Source organism: Fonsecaea nubica (assembly GCF_001646965.1).
Source record: "Fonsecaea nubica strain CBS 269.64 chromosome Unknown Scaff2, whole genome shotgun sequence".
NCBI lineage: Eukaryota > Fungi > Ascomycota > Eurotiomycetes > Chaetothyriales > Herpotrichiellaceae > Fonsecaea > Fonsecaea nubica.
The window spans coordinates 211,322-235,196 of record NW_019173675.1 but is presented as its reverse complement, the minus strand read 5'-3'; the positions used below and the strand labels follow the sequence as shown (position 1 = coordinate 235,196).

Genomic DNA, 23,875 nt, shown 5'->3' with positions numbered 1-23,875 from the left:
TTCCTCATCCCATCAGTCGGCGAGTCGTAGCTGAGGTAAAAGGCCATCGACACGAAGGTTTAGTCAAGTAAATCTCGACACTGCCCTTCACTGTTCGAGTTGGGACAAATGTTTACACGGCGCGCATTCTCATTCAGACTTGTCGAATGTCTTCTGGGTTTGCGGCTATTGGTGCCCTGCATTCGCTAGGTGGAACAACATCCCGAGGAACTTGCAAGTCTATCAACGTTCTCGGGGATAGATATTCATGAGTCTCTCTGCCCATCCACGATACCTCTAACGAGTGTCCCGGGATTTGAACCATACGCCGCGTACAAAACTGAAAATGCTGGATCAAAGGTTTTCTAAAGTGCTCGAGTCGTTGAGCCTGGATCTGTCTCTGTCTCGAGCGAACTACCGTGCAGAATTCAGTCTCCGTCCAGTAGTTAAACCAAGTACCGAGGAGTCTCTGAGATACCTGCCATGGAGTATTTGTAACACGTGACCAGGCGTTTCCTCCTCATACCCAACTAGGTAGGTTTGTCGCTCTCATTGGTTCGCTCTCTTTAGCGAGACCTCGGGGCCCCTCCATCCAGCTCAAGCAAGACATGTGAGTTCCTTCCCAAAACGCGTCTTGCTCTGACGCGCTCTTTGGGTCGTTCAACAACTCCACGTGGTCACTCACTCGTGTCTTTCCCACCAACGTCAACGAAACCTGGCTGCTTGTATCTACGGTCTTTGCCGGCTATCTTCTGCGTCTTCACCAGAGCTGTCTTGAAGATCCTCTTTGGTACCCCAAAAGACTTCTTGCTCTACTAGACGTCTCTCGCTGGACGACCCACTGTGCTGCGAGCATTCTCTGCGAAAACGCGATTCTCCACGAATGGACGAACCCGAACTCCCTCCTCTTTCGTGGTCCACTCGGGCAACAGTAGCACACGCTCGCTCTCGCCTCGCACCACCTCTCTCTCGAAAGCGAACTCATTCCGACCGGGAAGACGAGCCAGCCATTTCTAGCGATCCCGCTCTATTCTCCAGCGATGAGACAGCACCTGGCGCCGAAAACTATGCTTTAGGCAAGAGGAAGAAGCGTACATTCAAGGGGTCGTGGTGGGATTGTCACCCAGCTGAGCCTGGAACCAGAGATGGTCTGAGGGAAAGACGCCAATTTAAGAGAAATTTCGACTCGGGAATCTTCATGGGCAGTGAGAGTGACGATCTTCTCTCAAGTGATGCGATCACGATAGAAGAGGAGTTTTTGAGAGACCAGCGAGAAGATAAAGACAACAGTAAACAGACGGAGTCGTTCTCGTCCTGGCCAGCGCAAAGTGAACCAAACAACCTGAGAAGAAAGCTCGCTCCCGGAATTATGGTTGAGATTCCTAAGGAGCACGAAGAGGTTTGCAAGATTATCCGGCAGTGTCTCGACCATGGAAAAGAGAATGTGGACCTATCGTAAGTGGCCCAGGTCGGCAGAGCGAAAGAAACACTGGTGCTGATAAACAGATAGATCCATGTCTCTGTCAACTTTACCCGCCGATATCACGTCACTCCAGACACTCAGCAAACAAGATGAGCTAACTCCGGGCATGCTGCATATTGGCACTAACCTTGAACCCCAATTACGACTGTTTTTGGGCAACAACTCCTTTACAAAAGTGCCAAGTCCTATTTTCACCCTTCACAACCTGCGCGTCTTATCTCTCCGCAACAATGGTCTCACCTATATACCAAGTGCGATAGGGGAGTTGGTCAATCTCCAGTCTCTAAACATTGCAGGAAATCAGCTGTCTGAGCTGCCCACGGAGATTCTTGACCTAGCCACTGAACACAAGTTGCGAGAGCTGAGGATAAACCCAAACCCATGGTACATGGCTGATGGAGCGACGGTCGCCGAGCCTCTTGACAGGCTAATCCTATGGCCTGGGCCATATCTATCATTTCGCAGGACCCATTATCACATCGTTGCAAAAAGCAAGCATTGGCCATCGGAATTTCCCCAGATCCCGACACTCACTGAACTAGCTCTTCGCCAATTGTCTAGATACGACCCTTTGGGCGACATGGACTTTATTGCCTATATGCCACCGAACACGCCTGAAACTGTGTTGAACCAGCTTCAACAGCTCCAAAAGCAACCCCAACGTCGGTGTACTGCGTGCAAAAAGGTCATTGTGTTGGCACGGGAAGAATGGCTGGAGTATTGGAGCATTGAGTGTGGTGACGCGAATGATGAGAGGAAGTCCCCGCATCCGGACTTTTCGCGGACTAGTGAACTGACGCCCTTTCGAAGGCTACGGTGCTGGGATTGCTCCAAAAGCTCAAGACTGAGCGATGCGGCTTGGGATGAGAAGTCGTAATCCTTTCTCGAGGTTCTTTTCGCACCAAAGCTGTCTTTGTGTGCCAAAACTTGAAGCATTCTGCGAGCCTGTAAAATGGATGTGGACTTACAGGGATGAAGGTCTCTATGGACAGTTTACCTTGGCCGGACAAGGCTGGGTGAGCAAGCCCGGCCGGGGGAGCGAACAGTCTTTCACACGCATGTTTGGGCAATCTTTGGCTTGGTCACGTGGCAGACTCCTTGCTACAGGGGACCAAGGACCAAATCCTGCGTGGGCTATCACCTATGGACTCTACCGCGTCTGGTGGCATTCTCCAAGGTCCTTTGGATGGTGCTCTTGGGGGACGGGCTGGTCCGCAGGGAGGGATGAGAAGGCGAAAAGCATAGAAAGAGAACAGAATCCAGAGCAAAGACACGAACAGAACCCACTTGTTTAATGCCTAGTAGTACTCATTCTTTTTCTTTGGAGAGTTGGTGGTTTTTTATCTGAATGTGGGCGAGATTGGAGACAATGTGAGAAAGAGAGGAGAGAAAGGAAGGAGGGAGGGAGGCAGGGCGGAAGGAAGAGAGAATGGGTATGTGGCACGGCGTATGGCATATGGCATACGGCATACGGCATACGGCATAGCATGGACATCAACGAAAAAAATCCATCGGGGATAGATAGTTCGCTGAAAAGGGGGGATTGCTGGATACTTCCATCTTCGTTGCTTCTCCCTCTGCTCACCTACCAAAGACTAGATGAGATGAGACGAGACGAGATGGAGACGAAATGCAAATGCAAATGCAAATGCAACGCAACGCAACGAAATGAGATCAGGATCATACGAGGGCTACTTCACTTTTCCTTGCTTCGCCAAATCACCGGCGGGCCACTGACTAAACTGCATTTGTACATACGTTGTAGACGCGAAGATCCATCCATCCATCCGTGTCCCGGGAAAGAAAGCTTCCGCGTGAGTCCTCTTTGCAAGGCGCGCTTGATTTTGACGCTCCGTAGTAGATCGTCTGCTTCATGATCCGGGTCGGTAGGTGAAGAGCAGTAGCAATGTCAATGTCATCCCCATCGCATCAAATATCTCTAGGTCGACTGATTGATTTGCTTGCTTGCTTGCTGTGAGATGTCGTCCGTCGTCGTCGTCTCTCCTCTGTTCTCATTTCTGACCGTCGCCGTGCCCGTAAGCCTGGTTCCGAAACGGGTTTTTGTCGCTGTAGGCGTGGTCGACCATTTTGCAGTCGGCGATGATCCGCCGCTCAATCTCGGCCTTCCAGTTATCCGTGGTGCACCTTTTCCGCTCGGCCAAGTGCTTCGCCGTGTCTCCCGGGTTGGTGCTCAGGCTCTCTCGCGACTTTGGGTCGTCAAAGTAGATGTCTTCGATCCGGGAATCGAGCTCGCCGGCGGTGGCACTGGCGCCTTTGCTGTCCCCGAGGTCGATCCTGCCAGACATGGGCGAGGGCGATTTGGGGGATCGGACGAGCGCTGCCTTGACCTTCTTGATCGGAGAAATTCTCTCCTTGGACTGGGACATCTTTCCGGCTGTTGGTATTGGTGGATTCAAGAAATTGTTCAAGCAAGTCGCAGGACAAATTCAAAGGGTTTGTCAGGCTCGGGCTGACGATACGAATGGCAGTGATAGTGACAGTGACAGACGGTGATTCATATCTCGTGCATCACCAGGCCCTCAAGTATGGATCTCACCTAAACTTGACCGGTGGTGAATCCGTCTCAAGCACAAACTGAAGTGACGGTTCCCTGATTCCGTTGACCCGCGGAGCGGTTTAACGTGCTGCTGAAGACCAGCTTGAAATATGACAGGCTTTGAAGAGCAAGTCCCAATCGCTGGTGGTCGACAGTGTGACGATCCTGCAAAATATAAGTGAGGCTTGTCCCCGCCGTCTTGCGGGATGGGCTTGTCAGGCTGAGTGGCTCGAGACCGCGAGACAAGCACTATAGCTGTGGGCGAGAAGAAAAATGGGTGATGGTCTTTGAGGAGCAAGAGTCAGGGAGGTGGTCAATCAAGTGAGGGTGGAAGGAGATGCTGCTCCAGCACACTCAAGAAGTCGTCAACATATGCTCATGAGCACTGGTTCCAAACACAAGTACTCTCGTCGTTCAGCAATATTGCCATTACCTCGGTATCGATCCTGTCGACTCCAGGTATAAAGGCCATGATGCGTTGTCATAGATCTAGATGTTGTGGAACATGTCACAAGCGTGCTGGGTTGACAAGTTGAAGCCCAGGTGCGATTGTCACATCTGCCAGAAAGACCACATTAGTGCTCGAAATGGTATTCAAGCTGTCTGCATTCGTTGACCGACGCGGTCTCTGGGTATCTCGAATCGTAACATCGTAATGTTAAGGAAAGCCATGGGTCCAGGTATGACGGTACAAACTCAGCGTTCGAAAAAGCCACCGTCACTCATATCATCATCCTGGTCACTGTCCAGATCCGCTGGATCAATGATACCATCGTCATCGAGCCAGGACGGCTTCGTCTCTTGCAGTTGGTTTCCATGTGCACTGCGCATTTCAGCCTCTTGCTTTCCACCAATTGCAGCCAGCTCCTTTTGAAGTTGCTTGTCGGTGGTCAGCTTGCCATCGCGTAGGGCTTCCAGTTTGGCCTCCCCTTCGTCCATCAGCTTCTCGACCTTATACCACATTGGTGGTTTAGCACCGGATGCAGATCGGACGACATTGCTCAGTTGATCGGCGAGTTGGAGGATCTCACTTCGCTGATTTGCGTCATATGTCGCCATCTCTGTCTTATTTATTTTTGGTCTATCCTGCCTTTCTTTTTTGCCCTCCTGAACAAACAGGCTGATGTACTTCTCTCCCAACGGTGCGTACTTGGTGTAATTAATGTCCACCTCGGCAATGTGAATCAGTTTCTCAAGTTCAGTGTTGTAAGCTTGTTCAGAGTCTCGTTGCCTCAACAACTGCTTCAGTGCTCTTTCCGCCTTCTTTCGCTCCATGAAGCGGACAAAATGGTAGCGTTGTAGATTCTTCCGAGCATTTTGTGTGAGGAGTGCTTTTCTTTGGTCAAAGAGCAAAGCAGCTAGTTCACGCTCCTTCTCTTGTCGCACAGTACCAGGCAGGTCTTGTTGTGAGGTCAACAACCGGCGCAGAGAGTGTATCCTGGTTGAGGGATTTGTGGATCGTTCATGTTTTGTTTTCGAGACCGCAGACCGGACGGGGGGGAGATTGGGTGGATGACGTCGTGGGGAGGTCTGTCTGGGGTCGCTGCGCCGTTGCGTCTCGCGGGTTCGATCTTGTCGTGGGCGATAGGAATCATACTCAGCACGAGCTGGTCTGTAAGAAGACCCAGCCGAGGGGCGTGGAGGTCGCTGTTTCCCCATGGTCCAGATTCAGCATCTCAGAAGCAGCTTGTATGCGGCGTTTGAGTATCAGGGTGCCGAATCATCAAGAGTTACAGGTTATATTGAAACGACGGGAAAAGCGTGTTTGTGGCAGAAAGTGAATTTCCTCAGCAAAAAGTTCTGCCGCTCTTCACCGCTTTGAGGATCGCGTGCCTGGGCTTTAATTCGATCTAAACCCTTTTAGGCAAGTGATTCGACTACACGAATCGTACCTCGTAGAGCAACCCAAACTACCACCACCATGCACTCTGAACACCCAGAACATTCCCCACGAATCGAAACGAGACTCTTTCTGGAGCGGATACAATGGGTAAATAGACTTTGAAGGCGGAAGCCTACGCCGTCAACAACGACGAGATGGAAGCCGCCATCCGCTTCTCCCAGAACTCATTCCCTGCAGACCCGCAGAGATTCTTGTACGTCGATGTCGTTGGGAGATCATTCAAATTGTGCAACGTCACAAAACAGAGCAAAAGGGTCTTCGAATATGAAGCCATTCATACTACGACCAAAGTCCCGGCATTTCGGGCCTTTGACTGGCATCCCGTCAATGAGGATCTGGTTGTGGTCGGTCAAGCGGGAGGAGAGGCCACTCTTTTGAATATCGCCGAGGGTCAGCAGGACTCATTGGCTTTTCAAGTGAGGAGCCAGCGCTTGTGCAATGCCGTGGCTCTCAACAGTCAAAATCTTCTGGCCGCAGGGCTGGACAAAGTGAGGACTGATTTTTGTCTCAATATATGGGATTTCAACCAGGGGCTACCTACAGCAGGATCAATGGGCTTTTCCAAGAATCATTCAGAGCCCCTTCATAAGCTGGCAAGCGGGGAGCCCATCACTAGTTTGAAGTTCTTTCAGGACGACCCTTCACTCCTGGTGGCTGGGGTTAAAGGTCAATTTGTCAGATTGTATGATTTGCGAGAGCCGTCCATCGGAAATGGGTTGCAATTTGCTACCCGGTGTGTCCATAACCTGGCTATCGACTGGCTTGATCAGAACTACTTTGCTTCTTGCTATCCAACAAACGACCCATCGATCTGTGTTTGGGACCGGAGAATGATCAGCCGCCTCAACACGCCACAAATGGGCTTCACTGGGGGGTCTCATAGTGAAAATCGCCAACCCGAGCTGTCACTAGAGCTAAAGAGCGTCGTCGAAAGTCCAGGGACAGTTTGGAGCGTGAGATTTTCCAAAGCTGAGCGAGGATGCTTGGGCGTTCTCTCTAGTACTGGACATCTGAAAGTCTACAAATTGGGCAAAGATTTCTCTTCACAGACCTACAGGGTCGAAAATGACGGACGCCAGGATCTCTCATGGGAGACCAGCACACCTCAGGAAATCTTTCTCGAGCGAGCTCAAGACCTCGAGAGGCCATATGCAAGTGCCGCTGCTCCCAAGAACGAGAAACCCAGGGTTGTGTCCTTTGACTTCACGACAGCTACAACCAATATGAGGCAATCCAAGATCTTGACACTTGACGGACGTGGCGAGGTCAAGCTCATATCCCCCAGCCCTCCTCCAGGCCCGTCGCCCCTCTGCTCCGCTGGGTATCTATGCAAAGGCAGTCATTTCATCGAACAGGTAACCACTTCCACTCCTGAACCAGGAACTGCAATCGACCAAGTCCGTCGCCGGGCTCAGCCCCGGAACATTCTCAGACAGACCTTTAAGCAATCACGACAGAACAAGACAATTGCAGAAACTAAACGAATGTCGAGTCTTGATGATCAGGCATGGCACGCCGACTTAGGTTTCTATGAAAGGGATGTGCCATTAGCAGACCTTGTGACATTGACCTCAATTCAACGGTTGCGGTGCGAAGCAGGTTATCTTCTCAACCCCTCCCAAAATAAGGCCATTGTCTCAGACTCCCACTGGCTACAATCATTCTGGGCTTGGGTGGAACGAGCTGCGAAAATATCGAGAAATGGCAACATGGCACACGATAATTTCGATCTTTCTTATATCGGCGTTTATGGTCTCTGGATGGAAGACATCGATCCCAAGCATCGAATGCTCGGTCAGAGCCCTAACACACTCGGCAAAACGATTGAGAATCTGGTGCACCGTTTGAATATACCTGGCATCAGCAAAATGACGACCGAATATACCGCCAACAGGCAGCTCTGCCTCTATTCAGCCGGCTTAGCCTGGTCTTCTGACGAGCTCAAGTCGATCGTCAAACGGCTGGTGATGAAAAATCAGCATACAAAGGCGGCAGCCTTGGCTCTGTTTGCGATGGACCGCAAGTTGGCGTACAAGGCACTCCGCGATAAAACTGCTAATCAGTCCCACAAAATGCTGGCCATGGCAATCGCCGGGTCATTCAAGAAAGCCCGAAATGAAGACGCTGGAGCAAGTAGTCCGGGAGAGTCGGATGCCCAGGATGATTGGGCTGACACGATTTCATCCCTTGCCGACGAGTTGACGGATCCCTATGCGCGAGCGATCCTAGCATATGTCAAAACCGGGGATTGGTCGAATGTAGTTGCCGAAGAATCCCTTCCTCTCAAATACCGCGTTTGCATTGCTTTGCGACACTACGACGATTCGAGACTGACAAAGTACATCTCTGATACGACCAAGGAAGCATTGGCAGCAGGAGACATTGAGGGTGTTGTGCTAACAGGCACGGCAACGCAGGCCGCTTTCGACCTCATGAGCGGCTACGTTCAGCGCTTCGGTGATTTACAAACAGCGGTATTGGCACTTTGCTCGACCATTCCACGATACTTGGATGACGAGACTGTGCTTCGTAAGTTCAATGGCTGGAAAGATGCTTACAGGCACATGATGAACAGTTGGAATCTGAAGTTTGACCGAGTGCGGTTCGATATAGCCTGCCATAATGCCGCTAGAGACGAGGGGGGAAGACCGCTGATACCCCCGGCAAAACAGCAAGTACGTCTCGTCTGCAGCTTTTGCGCACAGAGCATTGCACATTTGGCGGGCGCGGATGGCGAAAATGTGTCTGGCCACAAGGTTATGGATACAGCTCGGCACCCGCTGACCAAGGAGAAGGCGGCGGCTGTTGGTATAGTGTGTCCCAAGTGCGAACGACATTTGCCACGTTGTGGTGTCTGCGACCTCTGGCTTGGAGAGCCTGATGGATCCTATCTGCCGTGGTACGGGTCGCAATCACTATCGAAGCATGACGCCGGCAAGGCTAGTCTTGATCTCAGTGCCAGCGTTGCGGGAAGTGTGCAGACAACATTGGGACCTGACACCACCCTGGGACCCAACATCAAGGGCAGCTCCCCTCGACAGAAACACTCGGTACCAGTGAACTCCAAGGTTTCAACGAGTGAGTCGTCGACAAAGACGACCGTCCCTACTTCCCCAGCACCCAACAAGACAGTGGATTCAGTTCCCGAAATTATGGTGGCTGCGCCAGAAGGTTCAGGCCACGGGCAAGGGCCTGATGGCGAGATGAAGAAGGTAGAGGCCGCGCGGAAGTGGGATAGCACCATGTCTCGATTCACGGTGATGTGTCTGAAGTGTTCACATGGGTGTCACGCTGCACATGCACGAATGTGGTTCGAAAGGCATCGTGTGTGTCCGGTTTCGGACTGTCCATGTCTCTGCAATGAGTGAGGTATACACTGCTGACACTCACCCAACAACCGTGGTTATGAGAGAGGTCATGGAGGGAGCCAAGGCTCTTATACCAACACAACCATCTAAGCCTCATCCTGCTTCCAGAAGGCTATATGCTGCTGAGAAAGATGTTCTACTTGCAGGACCAGATGAGTGGGGACCAGGTCGAGATTGGCATCTCTTTTCGCTCCACCAGCATCAGAAAACAGCCGTTGAGTCGTTCATCTTGGTGACAGCGTCAGGCCTGCCATCTTATGTCACGTGTATCGGCTTGGCTCTGCTTCAGCCCAATTCGGAACGGCGCAACAAGCTCTAGCATATAAAAAACTTCCACCGCTACCAAAGACCACGACTACTCACCCAACACTCTCGCCAGCATCTCAGACCGCGTCTATAATGATGGCCACCCGCACCAGAATATCAATGAATGTCGCATCGGCCAGGAATGGAGTGGGATACTTCTTCGCCATCGTCTTTGTGGCCCTTTCTCTCCTCGCGGTGTACATGCTCCGTGTAGCATCCATCATGTCGGGCGTGGCCGACAAAATGGAATATATCACCACAAACAGCCAATTCACGGAACACTCGATGGAACTACGCACCACGTACACCGGGATCGCACCTTTGGACAAAGGTCTCTCGTTCCTGGTGGCGGCTTTTATGAATGGCGCGGCCGGATGGGACAGGGGGTTCCTCGTGTTCATGATGTATTTCCTGTTCTCTTTCTTCCCTATTGTATCCATCTGGGCGATCGAGAGTTGCAGGGAGAGGAACGGCCTTGCTCTGACGAGATTGTGAGTTTTCCTTTCTTCAGACTTTTCTCCCAACAATTCATTTTTCTGGGGCTGGGTTGAAGTTGAACCCACAATAACTAACAGAGTTGAAAACCACAGTACCAGTATATATGCGCTATTCTACCAAACGGTTGGGGGAGCCATCATCATCCCGATCTACTACCTGGCATACCTTTACGACACATCCTCAAATCAATACTGGGCCAAAATACGACGTGTCCCATTGCCATATGCTAAAGCACTGCCTCCTGCGGTGATAATTGGATATCTGATCCCCACGGTCCTGATGTTCCTGCCTTACTCGACGGCGCACAACCTGTGGACGACCCAGGCCATGGTGGCTTTCTGGCAGCCATGCCCCTGGTACGTCAACGCCCTGCTCTGGCTGTTGCCGACATTTTATTCAGGCCGCCGCGCCGCCTCTCAGCCTTCAAACGCTCAAGCCCACCAAACCACTAAGCCGAAACCAGACTACGCTCCCGGGCACGACGACGTCAAATATCTCAATCGGGTCTACCTGGTCTCCTTCGCCGTCGCTGCACTGTCGCACGTCGCCGTCGCCGTCACGTGCCTTGTATCCTCGGACCCAGAGCATTCCTTCCAACACATGTTTTTGCCTCCGTCGTCATCGACATCGTCCTCGTCGACGATGGCGGAGTCAGACACCCAACAACTCTCATTGGTCCAGGGCATGCATGCCATCTTCCAAGCAGACTACTGGATCATCTTCGTGGCCTCCCTGGTCTGGGCGTACCTGGCAATCTGGGACCTGAAACGTCTGGGGTTGACGAGGGACGTCAATCTCGCCACGGCGCTCCTGGCGATGCTGCTGGGTTGTGTGCTCGTGGGGCCTGCCGCGACGGTCGCTATGGTCTGGTGGTGGAGGGAGGGCGTCTTGGTCGCAGCGGAGCGAGCGTAGTACTCCTAGCTAGGGAGGTAGGTTTGAACATACTTGTAGCCAAATGAGGGAGGGTGCAGAGCGGAGCTTCACGTAAAAAAAAGCCGAAATGACTAGTGGTCTCACATTGACAACATGACAATGTTCTCGGAAGGCGGTATGCTATGGAATGAGAATCATCGTCTGTGTGTCTGCTTATCCGCATGGAAATCGAAATGCTTAAGCGGCTTTACGCCTTCTCGTCCCCAACCAATAAATAGAGGTTGTCGTTCTTCTCGTTTCTTCCCTTGCCTTTTACCTGCAGCTATCCCCGGCCGATTACCTTACCTGCTTTTACTCCTGCTTCCCATGTGTAGGTTGGTATGTAGAAGAATGAAGTATGTGGCCCAGCTGGCAATGTCACACGTGACAAGACGTCGGTGAAGGGGGTCATGGCTCGGGGCATCGTATTGCGTATTCGCATTCGGCGCAGTTTCAGACAGGCGCCGCCTGAAATGTATGATGCAACGACTCATACCAAGACTCAGGAACGAGCAAACTTTGTGGACACGTTTATGAAAAGAAAGGCTTGAAGAAAAGGCCTCCTCCAAGGACGTGGATGCTGCTTGTACCCTCATTGTCGGCCTTGACAGAATTTCTACGGATTATCTGTTGTTTCTGTCGACATGTCGGGCTTTCCATTCTCCTTCCTCGTGCCTCAGGCAAATGTTTCCTACTACACGGTGCCCCTTGCCTGGCTACTGAGCTTCTCTCCGCACGTCTACGCCATCGTACGCTACAACACTCACGACCAGCCTTCTGGGTCTGAGGCCCCAAAGTTCAATACCGCGTCACCGCGAACCTTCCTCACTACGCTCCAGTCGCACCCGCACCTGTCCCAAGAGACCAAGGACCGCATCTTCCGTGCCGAGGCGGCATCTCTTAATGGCTTCGAGAATCTGGGCTGGTTTGCAGCTGGCGTCGTGGCGGCGAATGGCGCAGGCGTTGATGTTGGCTGGGCCAACGCGCTGAGCATGTGGTATCTCTTCAGCCGGGCGGTGTACAACCTCGCTTATATCCGTGGTGTCGACGGGAGGGTCAGAGGGATCTGGTTTTATGGAAGCGTTGCGTGAGTCTTTTTTTTCTCGTTTCCTGGCGTCCCCCTTCCTCCGATCTACCATGCATGCGAGAGAGGGTCGGTTTGATTTGTGTTATGCTGGAGATGATGACTTTTTTCCAGGGCAACCATCACCTTGTTCATCAAAGCTGGCAATGCCGTCAGGAGGGTGGCTATGTGAAAGATGTTGGAACAGCAGCGGGTGATACTGGATGATTGGAAAACGTTCTGGTCTTTGGAGGGTGTTAAACCATAGGTTGAACGCTGACATGGTCAAATATCGAGCATCTCAACTCAATGTTCAACCATCAAACCATTCGTGCTATTTCCATCTCAGTAGTGGGATTCACAGCGACACCCTTGAACAGGCTTGGGAGAAAGACACGAGCAGAACGTTCGATCGTCAAGCTAGTTCCTGCAACGCGTCTCGTCATTCTATTCTGGCAGGTCCGATCTCAATCCTTCAGAGAATTTTCACCAGCAGTGGAAGCTCGCAGGTCAGCTCGCGCTGCAGCTTGCCTGATCAGTCGTCCGCAAGTCCGATCAAGAGGCATATAAAAGAGTTGGACGAGAGGTGATGGAGCGGGACGGAAAACGGACAAGGGGAATTCGCCGTCCTGCGCTATACTTATGACACCTAGAGCTTAGTCGTATACGGCGGGCAGATGTGTGGGTAGACTGGCTTGGCTGGCCGCTCACAGTGGAACCCTGGGTGCTGGGTGCCTAGGTGCCTAGCCACCCATCCCGCATTGTCACCAAGATCTTGTTTAGGCGACTCGGTTGAACCCCCAATTAGTCCCCACTAGTAGCTCCCAAGAGGCCCTGGAGGATTTTCCGCCGCATGTGGGACAAATTCTCGATGAATATAGCATCATTGAGATCCATTCTCCACGTTTAACCTCTTCAACCCTCCAAGGGAGAATTCCGCAGAGGGAGTTACCGCATTCGCCGTCGACGACAACTGCACTCAGCTACCAGTATGCTCTTGACCACGCGTCATGTCCGACCAAGGCCGGATTCCTGGATTGGATTCCTCAATTCCTGGCTGGGCACATCACCCCATGTCATGACCACTCGTGATTCCTCCCTGGTCTTTGACAACTGCTTGATAAAGCGATTTGACCGACCTTAAAACCCATGGCGTCCCTTGCCTCTTTGTTCGAGTTTGACACTCACCTTGGCTTTGTCCTCTGCAAGAACCCATTTGAGCTGTGTTCAGCACTGGCCGTCTCGCCACGCATACAAAGAGGTCGATGACAATGAATCCTGACCATGCTCGCTCACAGTCCCCGGCGAGGTTCCCAGCCTCTAGAACTGCCTCCCTTTCCTGTCAGTTGTAAGTTCAAGTCTCCATCAGCTCCATTGTCTCTTTCCATGTCTTCAGACTCTGACTTTTGGCTCGTGGCAGCGCCTTGTCCCAATTTCGACGATGTGCCGACCATCCGGGTTGCTACTCATGAAGTCCCTCTTCCAGCATACTGGCGTATTCTAAGTCTTTTAGAGGATGGCAAGCGAGAAGAAGAGATTGTCCAAGTCCTTGTACACCACACAGGCACCAAAGCGCGGAGGATTATTACAGAGGTCGTGAATAGTGTAGTGGAGAACCAGCGGCTAATAACCGGGCCACCCAGGCCATCAGGGAGACTGAGCGTTGTGTTCAAGAAGCCCCGGAGAATAAGTGACTACCGAGCCACTCGGATGGAAGCGCGGCGGGAACTTCAAGCGGCTGAGGAGAAACTAGAGACGGCAAAGCAGAAAGAAAAGAAAGTCCTCAATGAAGTGCTCGTTCTTTCACAACACATGGAAGACTTGAAGGATAGGAAAATGAGTCCAGATGAACGACGAAAGACCACAAGTGCGATCGAACAGCAAATCGAATACGTTCTCCAGAAACACCACGACGTTGAGGCCGAGATTGCCTTTGCTAAACGACTCACTCTCATTCACAAGGCGTCCCTGGCTTGATGCTTCCGGTGCCACGATGCTGGGTCCGTGTTGCACCCCTTCGCCTGAGCCTCGTCATTCCAGCCTTGCCACATGTCCCAGTGTCGCAGGACAAAGTGATGATGATGTGACGCCTACTAGCTACCACTGCTTGAGACAGTAACCCGAGGAGATGCCCGTCAAAGTTTCAATCCGCGTTGCCACAATGATCTAGAGTCGAGAACCACACATGAAGCCTCCTAGCGAAATATTTCACGAGAGGTGAGAGAAGACGGAGGCATGATGCTGCGTGCCAGCCATATCCCAATCACTCTATTGTCGCAGTGTCCCGACATGAAACCAAACTGAGCCACTACTCGGCAGACCGTAATGGCACAGACAGATATCCTCCAAACTCCTTCGCGAAGTCCACAGACACGCGGGCGTGTACACGGCCTTGCCGATCGATGAACCGGGCGTTGTCCTCGAGCGGCACAACAGCGCCGTGCCAAATGTTTGGGTGGATGTATAGTCCCTTGCCTCCGTCACAGCGAAATGCGACAAACTTGTCCGGCGTTACATCGTCGCCTGGCAGAGCAAGGGGGACGACGAAACTCTGGCCATCAATGGGGAAAAATAACTGGCCGCCGTCTGGATGGTAGTTCGCTCGCCAGATCATCGCCCGTTCACGAGGTCGCGCTGGACCGGTGGTCGCAGCCTCTTCAGGATACTGGCTCCAGGCAAAAAGATAGCTATCCCCAACAGCATTATTGCGCGCATAGAGCGTGTCGCCTTTCCACCAGAACTCAAAGAGTCCTTCAGTTAGACCTCCCTGGTCTCCTGAATTGGCATCCACCGCCCGCCATCCTTGAGCCGGCCAACGCACGATCTCAATGCGATGCTTCTCGGGCACATCGACGATTTCCCCATATCCTTTGACGGACTCGGACGTTGCCAGGACAAGGGGCGTTTCGAATAGTTTGCGGACTCCAGTGGTCGGGACGTAAGCTATTTCTCCAGGGTCAAAGACCTGACCATGGACGTCGGTTTCAGCTTTGGTTTTTGCGTTACTGATAGTTTCGTTCGCTGTGACGGCCATACTGCCCACTTCTCCTGTGCGTCCTATGCGTTGTTACTCTTGGAAGCCTTTTGGCCTTCAGTGAAAACTGTTGGAGGAAATGACTTGTGCAGAATTGTAAGCAGCAGTCATTGACAAGGCGTCTCTTCTGTCGAACAATCTATATCGAAACTGGTTCAGTCTGAGCTTTGCTCTGATGCCGATTCATCGGCACGAACCGCGACATTGACCATTGGACTCCGCGACCAGCCGCCAATGGCAGTTTTTCCCTTCAATTTTGTCAATAACGTGGACCGTTGTTCATGCCGAAGACCAATGCGCTAGGTTTTTCCATTGTGCCAGCTAGCCTTCTCCAATGGGGCACTGCTAGGCTGTCAAATATATACTAAGCTCCTTTTCACAATGTCGACCTATTCGAAGCGGGCCCGCCCTTGTTGTGCCCTTACCCAAATAGCACTTCAACTGCTAGCACTCGAGCAGAACAAACCTTGCTCTGGCAAAATTGGATCAGCCCGCGCGGTCTACTCTGTGGTTAGCCATGTCCAGTGAATGAGGAACCAAACGGGCAGGGGCAGAGGCAGTTTGATAAGGTAGGTATTGGGTATGTTCCGTCTTGCGAAAGATTTGGGTCTAGGCAACATATACATACAATTCGACCAAGTCTTGTCTTTAGGTGTGTTGATCAATCAAGCATTCATTATAAGCTAACCTTGTCCAAGGGCTGTGGACACAATTCGCGACTTTGATCAAACTCTCTCGAGCAAGATTGAAATCTCCAAGATCCCCATAGATGCATCATTACCCGAGCATCCCCGAGGTAGTAAAGGAATCCACAAGGCTGTCAGCTGTGCCGTTGGCCACGCAGGCTGATGTCGGACAATGACCTCCGGCTGACGAATGGGGGGATTGACCTATTGAAGCTCCCAGCTCTATCTATATCTACTGGTACTCTTAACTGGATAGCAAAACCTGGAGAAAGGGAGAAGGTGTGGGGGGATGCCCTCGGCCAGAAACCTGGAGACTCTCTTTTCTTCCTCTCTCTCGCTCTCCACAGCTTCTGCGGGGATTTCTTTTTGGTCGCATTTGTCGTTGAGCCTGGTTGAAAGTATACTTGCGCTTGGGTGTATCGCAATCCCCATCCCTTTGCGCTCAATCTCCCTCTTCGCTTGTGTGGCCGATGGCAGCCATCAAGATGGATGTGACCAGCTACTCAGCGTCGCCTGTGACACTGGATTTGGCCTCACAGCAAGACTCCCGCTCGGGGAGCCCGAGGAGAAATGGCGGCTCTTCCATGTCGGGTCGAGTGGCGAAGAAACACAAGTCTGTCACTCCTCTGGCGTGCAACCATTGCAGGCTGAAGAAAGTCAAGGTGTGTGTTTGATTGCCCATGTATTGCAGGATTTCCCAGTTCCTTGGTGTTGAATCTGACCAGTATCAAAACAAGTGCGTGATGGACCTCGGGGGCTGCCAAAAGTGCAACAGGCTCAATATCCCCTGTGTCTGGCCCAGCGAAGACAAACGGAAATGGTGAGTTTTTATCAGCGCCCATCGGCTCTTTGATGTCGTGTACCAAGTCACCCCCTTTCTCAGTCCGACGTCCAAGAATCACATCCGGGAACTGTATCAGCGGATCGCTGAGCTCGAATCAGCTCTCGAAGCAGCCAAAGCGACGCAAAACTCCATCCCCCCGAATCGACATCAAGTGTCGAGTCCACGCTCTCCTTTGGCGTATTCAGCTCCATCGGCGCCAATTCCACCCCAGGAGGAAGATAACCTGATTTCACGCCTCTGTGGACGCCAGTGGAAACTCAACAGCGACGAGGAAGGTCAATATAAATTCTTCGGCCCGACCTCCAGTCTGCACCTGACCGAAAGCGTGTCGTCGTCGTTGCTCGGGCCGTGGTGTCAGAGGAGTGTGACGGCCGATGTTGGTCCCGATGATCCAATCGACCCAGAGACCCAGTCGCATCTGTTGGAGAATTACTGGAAGTACCAGCACACGGTGCTCCAGGTGTTTGATCGCGAAGTGTTCCTCGATGGGATGAAGTCGAGACAGACCAAGTATGTCAGTAAGGCACTGCTGTATTGCGTCTACGCCTGTGCCGCGCGGATATCGGATCGCCCGTCGGTGCGAGCGATGGTGATCCCCTCGTCCGACGACATGGACGACAAGGAACCGTTCCTCGTGGCGACGGCGGCCAGGCTCGTGGACCAAGAGCTCAAACGACCGCAGATCACAACCATTCAAGCCCTGCTCCTCCTCTCTGTCATTCATTGTTCTTTGAGCAAGGACACCAAAGGCTGGTTGTTGACGGGTGAGTAACTCTGCGAGATGGCGCCTGTACCAACTATTAACCACTACCGCTACAGGAGATGCGTGTCGACTTGCGATCGATCTGGGCCTTCACAGAACTGGAGACCAGCTTGCATCCACCAACCTGTCACCGAGGGACATGAAGGTACGGCAGATCACCTATTGGGGTTGTCTAGTCTTTGATAGGTGAGCCACCGTCTCTACTAGTCTGTTACGATTCCATCTCTCAATCGACCTGACACTCTTATCAAAGACTCTGGGCACTCTACCTCGGCCGCCCATCGTGTCTGAAATGCGAAGATGCTGAACTCCGATACAATTCTCTGATTCTTCATGATGCTTCGTGGGAGAAGCGGATTGCCTTTGCCTGGGTGACTCTTCTCCTGACGGTGGGGAGGATATGCGATGCCCTGTAAGCCGAGTCAATCTCAATCTCAATCCAGCAATGACACATCCACTTACTGACGGGAACGTTTAGGAACGAAGAACAGTGCGACAAGGAGACGCTGCACGCCCTCGACGAGCAGCTTCAAGACTGGTACCAAAATCTCGACCCGGAGTTGCAGTACTGCGAAGAAGCCCATGCGTCGGTCCTGCTGCTTCAGTAAGGCACACGAGACCATTCCTTTTCTCCCAAACATGGGACAGACTGCTGACTGACACTTGGTGACAGCATGCAATACTACTCGTGCAAGATCCACCTGCACCGCCCGACGGCGAACTTTGGTGTGCGGGTGTCAGAAATAGACGACGTCGACGCCCAGCGCTACCGGTCCCGCCAGATCTGCATCGACAATGCGAAAAACATCGCCACAGCGCTGCAGGACTATCGCAACGTGTACGCGGACGCGTCGACGCTGAGCGGCGTCGCGTTACACGTCATCGCCACGGCGTCGACCATCTTGATCGCCGACATCGCCGAGAAACGCTCAGCCGCCGATGCGGCCTTTCAATTCTCGGCCCTCAAGACGTGCGTGCGCACCCTGGGCGAGCTGGAGAAGACGTACATTGTGGCACGGCGGGTGCGCCGCATCATCCAGCTCGTCATGCGACTGTGCCATTTTGAGAGCGAGTACGTCGATTTCCAGCAACAGGCAAACGCCAACGCCAACGAGATGGCCGCCAGGAATCCTGTCAGTGGCCTGTTCAACGTGTTGCACGAGGCCGGGGCGTCTTTCCAGTCTCCCCTGTCGTCGACAAACGACGACAACAACAACAACACGGGCCTGCCGTTGGCGACACTGTCGGCGTATAGTCCCCTGTGCATTGACGAGTTGCTCCCGATATCCTCGCAGTTTGATATCATGTACAGTCTAGAATCGCTGTAGGATTACCAAACAGACAACAGAGTGTTTTTCACCCTTTGGGTGGGCTGGCCAAAGTGTTTGATCTCGAGAGCACTAGGTATGTATGTACATATGGATACCTGTTCGTTATTCCCACGAAGCTATTAATGTATTGAGCATGACCCATGTCATGACCCATGTACGCGCGGCGGCATGTATGTATGTCGCTTTCACTCCGCACTCGGTACATTCGTATTGTCATCGTACCAATATTTAGGTACCTGGGTACCTAAGGAATCCGTTAGTGGGAGGGCAGAGGGCACGGTGATCATTCCCCGAGTCTTATTTGTACCGTCCTGTTCCCTCTTGCGCATATTATATGGCTGGCCCAGCGCCTGGCTGGAATGATTTAGACCTCGGGCGATAACATACCTATCTACCTACAAGTAATTTGTTTACCAGCCCTCAGCGAAGCCACACGGCGAGAGAAGAAACCATACACACACGCACCCCCCTTCTTTTTTTGAACTTGCCGGCGCCCTTTCTCCACGCAACGATCTTCTCGAGGTTTTACACAGTCCACCAAAAAAAAAAAAAAATGCCTCCCACGGAAATCCCCGAATCCTCGATCCCCCTCCTGTCCAAGTTCCTGCTCAAGGGCAAAAACATCGTCGTCACGGGCGGCTCGCGCGGGCTGGGCTTCAACTTTGCCCACGCGCTGGCGCAGGTGGGCGCCAACATCGCCGTCGTCGACATCAACGACGGGCCCTGGGTGTCGGAGAACCTGGCCAAGTTGACCCCCTTGGGCGGCAGGTATCAGTACTACCAGGCCGACGTGGTCGATTACCAGGGCCTGAGGGAGACGGTGGATCGGATCCAGCGCGATTTTGGGAGCGTGGATGGATGGTTCGTCTTCGCTCCCCTTGCTTTTTCTCTTCTGTGTTTTGAGTTTTCCATGTTTGGTTTTGTGGTCACGTCAGGTCAGGTCACGAAAGAGACGAGACATTCCCCGCTGTGAGTGTGGGGGGGAGGTGGAAGGGAGAAAGGTGGAAAAGGGCTGACTGAGACTGATTGATTGATTCTGGTCATAGTATCGCCGCCGCGGGCATCATTCGTGACAAACCTTTCCTGGAGCACACGGAGAAGGATTTTAAGGATACCATGGATGTCAATGTACAGTTATATTCCTTCCTTTCTTTTCTCCCCGTCCTTCCCCCATTCCACAGACCCAAACTTTCTCCTTCTCCAACGCAACGGGGAAGAGACCATACCCTACCGACACCTACCTACCTACCTTAATAACCTGGTGTGTGTGTCCACGCAGGTAAACGGCGTCTTCTTCACGGTCCAGCACTGTGCGGCCAAGATGGTCGAGCAAAAGACCGGAGGGAGCATCATCTGCATCGCCTCGACGGCGGGCCACCGGTCCCTGGCGCCGCAGGAGATCGCGGCCTACACGGCGTCCAAGTACGCGGTGCGCGGGATCGCCAAACAGGTCGCGCACGAGCTGGCAAAGTACAACATACGGGTCAATTCGATTAGTCCGGGGTGAGTTTTCCTCGGCCAGTCAGTCGCACAGCAGGGTGTCTCTCATATATGAGTACCTCGTGTGTGTGTGTGTGTGTGTGTGTGAGTGAGAGAGAGAGAGAGAGAGCATTTGAATGGACAACGCTGATCTACTTTTTTTTGGTGAAATGTACAGGACCATCCTCACCGACATGCTCGAGTCGGTCATGCGCCAGAACCCGACCCGGCGCCAGCTCTTCCTCGAGAGCAACGCCATGCACCGCCTCGCCACGGCCGACGAGCTGTCCGGCATCGTGCTGTACCTGATGAGCGAGGCGAGCAGTTTCGCCACGGGCCAGGACTTTTTGGTCGACGGCGGCATGGTCTAGATTCTCGGTCCAGGATCTAGCTAGATATAGAATATGGGCTTGCTGGGTAGCTTACAACCGAGTAGGAACAAACAAGATTCTCTCTCTCTTCCTCTCTGGTGTATGTGTGTCAAAATGGACAAATGCTCTGGGGTGACGTGTATTATGTTATTTGTAAAGGAACCCCGGTTACACCTCCTATCCAGCTACCTCATTTCTTTGTGTATTACTACCAGTAGTCCCTTTGGTGCATTTACATTCTATCCCTTCGGGTCGCACCCCCCTGACACCATTGCCCTTGCACACCATCACTAATGATACTTGTTCCTGCTCGCGTATTCCGTATTCTCGAGATACACCTCAATCTAGACAAACACTGTCAGCTTTTGTTCCCACTCCTATCCGCTCGGGTAGGGTTTACCTTGTTGTTCATCTTCTTGTCGACGTCCTTGCAGCACATGCACGCGATGATGCCGACAATGCCAAACGCCAACGACGCAAACGCCACCATTCTATAAACCCCCCCAACAAAGTCAGTATTCTTCATCACGTTTGCTTGCTTCCGGTCTTCGTGAGGGGTAAGATGACTTACCGGATACCGTGCACATGAGCCTGGTCTACAGCCGGTCCCACCGCCGCGACGACGGCTTGGCTGAACTCCTTCGACAGGGCCGGGGTGCCAATGGCGCTGAGCAGGTCGGGGATCTTCGACCGGGGCAGGCCGGCGGCAACGGCGGCGGCGGGAACGAGCCTGGCCATTGACTTGTTGGTTTCGTTGGTGAGGATTGTCGTATACACGGCCGCACCAACTGCAAAGGTAAGGAAACGGGTAAGCTTGTTGTCACATAGAAACACTGGCCAGTCTCTTCTTTTTGGTGGGAGGACAAAACATACTCGACCCGGCAGCAAATCGAAAAACGCCGGCGATGCCACCACTCAAGCCTAGATCCTTGTGCTCAACGCCCATCTGGGCCACCGCAATGGACAGGTAAATGGCCCAGCCGTAGCCGCACTGCGACAGGAAGATGAAGGCGATCATCAGGCCCTTATTCGTGGGCGACACCATGGCCAAGAGGGAGCCGAAGAGGACCATGATGAAGACCGACCCCGTCAACTGCCACTGCCAGTTCTTGATCCTGCCGCCAAAGACGGATAGCATCATGGCGCCGAGGGTGATGGCCAGCCCCTGCGGCAGGGACAGCACGATGGCGTAGTGCCAGTCAGTCCCGCCGTCGGTGTAGAAGGCGTTGATGATGGTCGGCCAGAGAATGCTCCCGGAGTAGTAGAACATGTTGACCACGGCCAGCGCGATCGCCGGCGCCGTGAAGTCGCGGCCCCGGGACGACGCGAAGACGTACGTCGGCGTCAACGGATGCTCGCTGCGCGAGAACGTCTCCCACAGCGCAAAGCAGACGATGAAGAAGAATCCAATCACCAACGGGGCGACGACGTGTGCATCGTCCGACGGCACGACCGTGGTATACACCATCCCGACCAGCGCGGGGACTGCACCCGCAACGAATAAGGCACCCCCTGGTATCCCACCATCAGTCAGTCACTCTGCTCGGGGGGGAAGGAGGAAGTCGGCCTTGTGGAAAAAAAAAAATCTTACCGACATAGTCAATTTTTGGTAGCACCTTCTTAACCGGTAATCCGTATCTGTTCGAGTATTGTCAGTGGCGTGGCCTCAGTGATTCAATGATCATGGCACCGTGGCCCTGGTGAGTACTCACGGATGGGCCGGAGGGAAATAGAGGAAGAGCAACCCCAAAAATGACAGAAACTGTGCAATTGCTGCGGCATAAAAGTTCCATCGCCACGAGTGCGAGTGGAAGCCGTACAGACCAGTAATCGGCGCAAGGATGACAGCCAGAAGCGTCGTCACGTCCGCTATCACGACGCCGATATGGCGCCATTTGTTCGGGAGCAATTCAGGCAGCGCAAATGCAGCCATCTAAGGAAATGCGTTGTTTCTCTGTTAGTCCCCAGGGTCGTCTCGTTCCGGTGTGAAACCCAGGGAGGAAGACATTACCTGGCAGTTCGCTCCACCGAAGCCTGATATGGCCATTCCTGCGATAACGGCATTGACATTCTTGGAGGAAGCAGTGACGATGTGGCCAACGGTGCAGATCTGAATCAGTCTTGAGTAGAAAATTCTCTCGATTGCGAAAATGCTCTTCGTTGCTCACCAGATTTCCAAGGGTCAAAAACCAACGTCGGCCGAGCATGTCGGTGTTTGCACCACTGCCTTCGTTAGTGTATCATTTCCCCCAGACTGGACCATCCGTGAGGGACACTGCGTACCACAGCATAAAGCAAACAGTGATGGATATCGTCCAGGACTGAGCCGTGTTAGCTGTTTACCCATCCATTGTTTAACGAGAGGTGACACTCACAGGGATGAACCAGATGTATTCAGACGGGGCGTCGAGCTCGCCGGCAATGAGGCCCCCGATGTTTGCCATGACTGGAATGGGCCAGAAGGACAGACCGTAGCCGCAGGACAGAATCTATCCAGCATGTCAAAGTCAGAGAGCGCGGGGGTCAGGTGTTTCGTCGAATACACGTACCCCCACGACAATCCATGTCTTGAACGTCACGACCGGCTCCTCTTCCTCGGAATTCACATCCTCAACCACGTCTGCAGACTCGATCTTGGTCTCGTGGTCGATGCCATGATGTTCTGTTGGGGGTCCAGAGTGGTCCTTCCCAAGGTCGATAGTCTTCTCTTCTGCCATGACGGTCTGCCCCGAATGACTAGGAACAGTGGTACCACGGGCGATGGTATGGTTCTCTCTCCATCGAGCAGAAGCTACGCGTGGGAGTATCGCAGGATCTTTACATATTAAATTGTAGTGTGGTCGGTATTCACTTGCCGAACAGGTCATTTGCCGCATGCACTATTCATTCGTGACGACTCAACGCTATACCAGAAGAGAGACAAGGGGAGGGAAAAGTGGAGGTTCCGGGGTAAAGACCATGTCGTTTGTTCGACTCCTTTGGCAGTGGGGGCGGCATGCCATGTGTGTGCTGGTTCAACGATCTTCGGTGAAAGATGACCGAGTCCCTGCAGGTCATTATTTCGAAGGGACCAGCTGCTGGATTGAGAAGAAGCGGTGACTTCTTGCCTGAGGGGGCCAGTCGTCTCTCACAGGTACAGCCAGGGGCAAGGATGCCGTCAAACTGACAGGAAGATGGGGACATCAGAAGTTGTGGCTCATACTGGACTTGGGAAGTTTGCAAGGATACGGAACATCTATCTGTATCATTGGAGTCGTTGGTGATGGGAAAATTCCAGGTTGCTAAGGCGCCCAACGTA

At 52.8% G+C, this 23,875-nt stretch overlaps 10 protein-coding genes across 10 annotated transcripts; 6 read left to right on the top strand and 4 right to left on the bottom strand.

Annotated features, from left to right (window-relative positions):
• Window positions 1-862: 862 nt before the first annotated feature.
• On the top strand, window positions 863-2,339 carry AYO20_00516 (hypothetical protein; the record flags this gene model as incomplete). Its single annotated transcript, XM_022638827.1, has 2 exons — window positions 863-1,434; window positions 1,490-2,339. 2 exons carry the CDS (start codon window positions 863-865, stop codon window positions 2,337-2,339), a joined length of 1,422 nt encoding a protein of 473 aa, XP_022505110.1.
• Window positions 2,340-3,474: 1,135 nt separating this feature from the next.
• AYO20_00515 (hypothetical protein) lies at window positions 3,475-3,849 on the bottom strand (the record flags this gene model as incomplete). Its single annotated transcript, XM_022638826.1, has 1 exon — window positions 3,475-3,849. One exon carries the CDS (start codon window positions 3,847-3,849, stop codon window positions 3,475-3,477), a length of 375 nt encoding a protein of 124 aa, XP_022505109.1.
• Window positions 3,850-4,715: 866 nt separating this feature from the next.
• AYO20_00514 (hypothetical protein) lies at window positions 4,716-5,678 on the bottom strand (the record flags this gene model as incomplete). The annotated part of the gene is made up of 1 exon (XM_022638825.1): window positions 4,716-5,678. One exon carries the CDS (start codon window positions 5,676-5,678, stop codon window positions 4,716-4,718), a length of 963 nt encoding a protein of 320 aa, XP_022505108.1.
• Window positions 5,679-6,056: 378 nt separating this feature from the next.
• On the top strand, window positions 6,057-11,006 carry AYO20_00513 (hypothetical protein; the record flags this gene model as incomplete). Its single annotated transcript, XM_022638824.1, has 3 exons — window positions 6,057-9,179; window positions 9,678-10,087; window positions 10,193-11,006. 3 exons carry the CDS (start codon window positions 6,057-6,059, stop codon window positions 11,004-11,006), a joined length of 4,347 nt encoding a protein of 1,448 aa, XP_022505107.1.
• Window positions 11,007-11,650: 644 nt separating this feature from the next.
• Window positions 11,651-12,262, top strand: AYO20_00512 (hypothetical protein; the record flags this gene model as incomplete). Its single annotated transcript, XM_022638823.1, has 2 exons — window positions 11,651-12,093; window positions 12,205-12,262. 2 exons carry the CDS (start codon window positions 11,651-11,653, stop codon window positions 12,260-12,262), a joined length of 501 nt encoding a protein of 166 aa, XP_022505106.1.
• A 1,193-nt stretch (window positions 12,263-13,455) lies between these two features.
• Window positions 13,456-14,046, top strand: AYO20_00511 (hypothetical protein; the record flags this gene model as incomplete). The annotated part of the gene is made up of 1 exon (XM_022638822.1): window positions 13,456-14,046. The coding sequence occupies one exon, from the start codon at window positions 13,456-13,458 to the stop codon at window positions 14,044-14,046; it is 591 nt and encodes a 196-aa protein (XP_022505105.1).
• Window positions 14,047-14,377: 331 nt separating this feature from the next.
• AYO20_00510 (hypothetical protein) lies at window positions 14,378-15,103 on the bottom strand (the record flags this gene model as incomplete). Its single annotated transcript, XM_022638821.1, has 1 exon — window positions 14,378-15,103. One exon carries the CDS (start codon window positions 15,101-15,103, stop codon window positions 14,378-14,380), a length of 726 nt encoding a protein of 241 aa, XP_022505104.1.
• Window positions 15,104-16,274: 1,171 nt separating this feature from the next.
• Window positions 16,275-18,724, top strand: AYO20_00509 (hypothetical protein; the record flags this gene model as incomplete). The annotated part of the gene is made up of 7 exons (XM_022638820.1): window positions 16,275-16,451; window positions 16,515-16,609; window positions 16,673-17,397; window positions 17,453-17,582; window positions 17,650-17,808; window positions 17,875-18,000; window positions 18,070-18,724. The coding sequence occupies 7 exons, from the start codon at window positions 16,275-16,277 to the stop codon at window positions 18,722-18,724; spliced, it is 2,067 nt and encodes a 688-aa protein (XP_022505103.1).
• A 556-nt stretch (window positions 18,725-19,280) lies between these two features.
• AYO20_00508 (hypothetical protein) lies at window positions 19,281-20,577 on the top strand (the record flags this gene model as incomplete). Its single annotated transcript, XM_022638819.1, has 4 exons — window positions 19,281-19,588; window positions 19,774-19,855; window positions 20,007-20,230; window positions 20,385-20,577. 4 exons carry the CDS (start codon window positions 19,281-19,283, stop codon window positions 20,575-20,577), a joined length of 807 nt encoding a protein of 268 aa, XP_022505102.1.
• Window positions 20,578-20,867: 290 nt separating this feature from the next.
• AYO20_00507 (hypothetical protein) lies at window positions 20,868-23,294 on the bottom strand (the record flags this gene model as incomplete). The annotated part of the gene is made up of 11 exons (XM_022638818.1): window positions 20,868-20,921; window positions 20,978-21,068; window positions 21,149-21,365; window positions 21,451-22,089; window positions 22,169-22,215; window positions 22,290-22,510; window positions 22,589-22,687; window positions 22,746-22,800; window positions 22,861-22,898; window positions 22,953-23,066; window positions 23,127-23,294. The coding sequence occupies 11 exons, from the start codon at window positions 23,292-23,294 to the stop codon at window positions 20,868-20,870; spliced, it is 1,743 nt and encodes a 580-aa protein (XP_022505101.1).
• Between the last annotated feature and the right edge of the window lie 581 nt (window positions 23,295-23,875).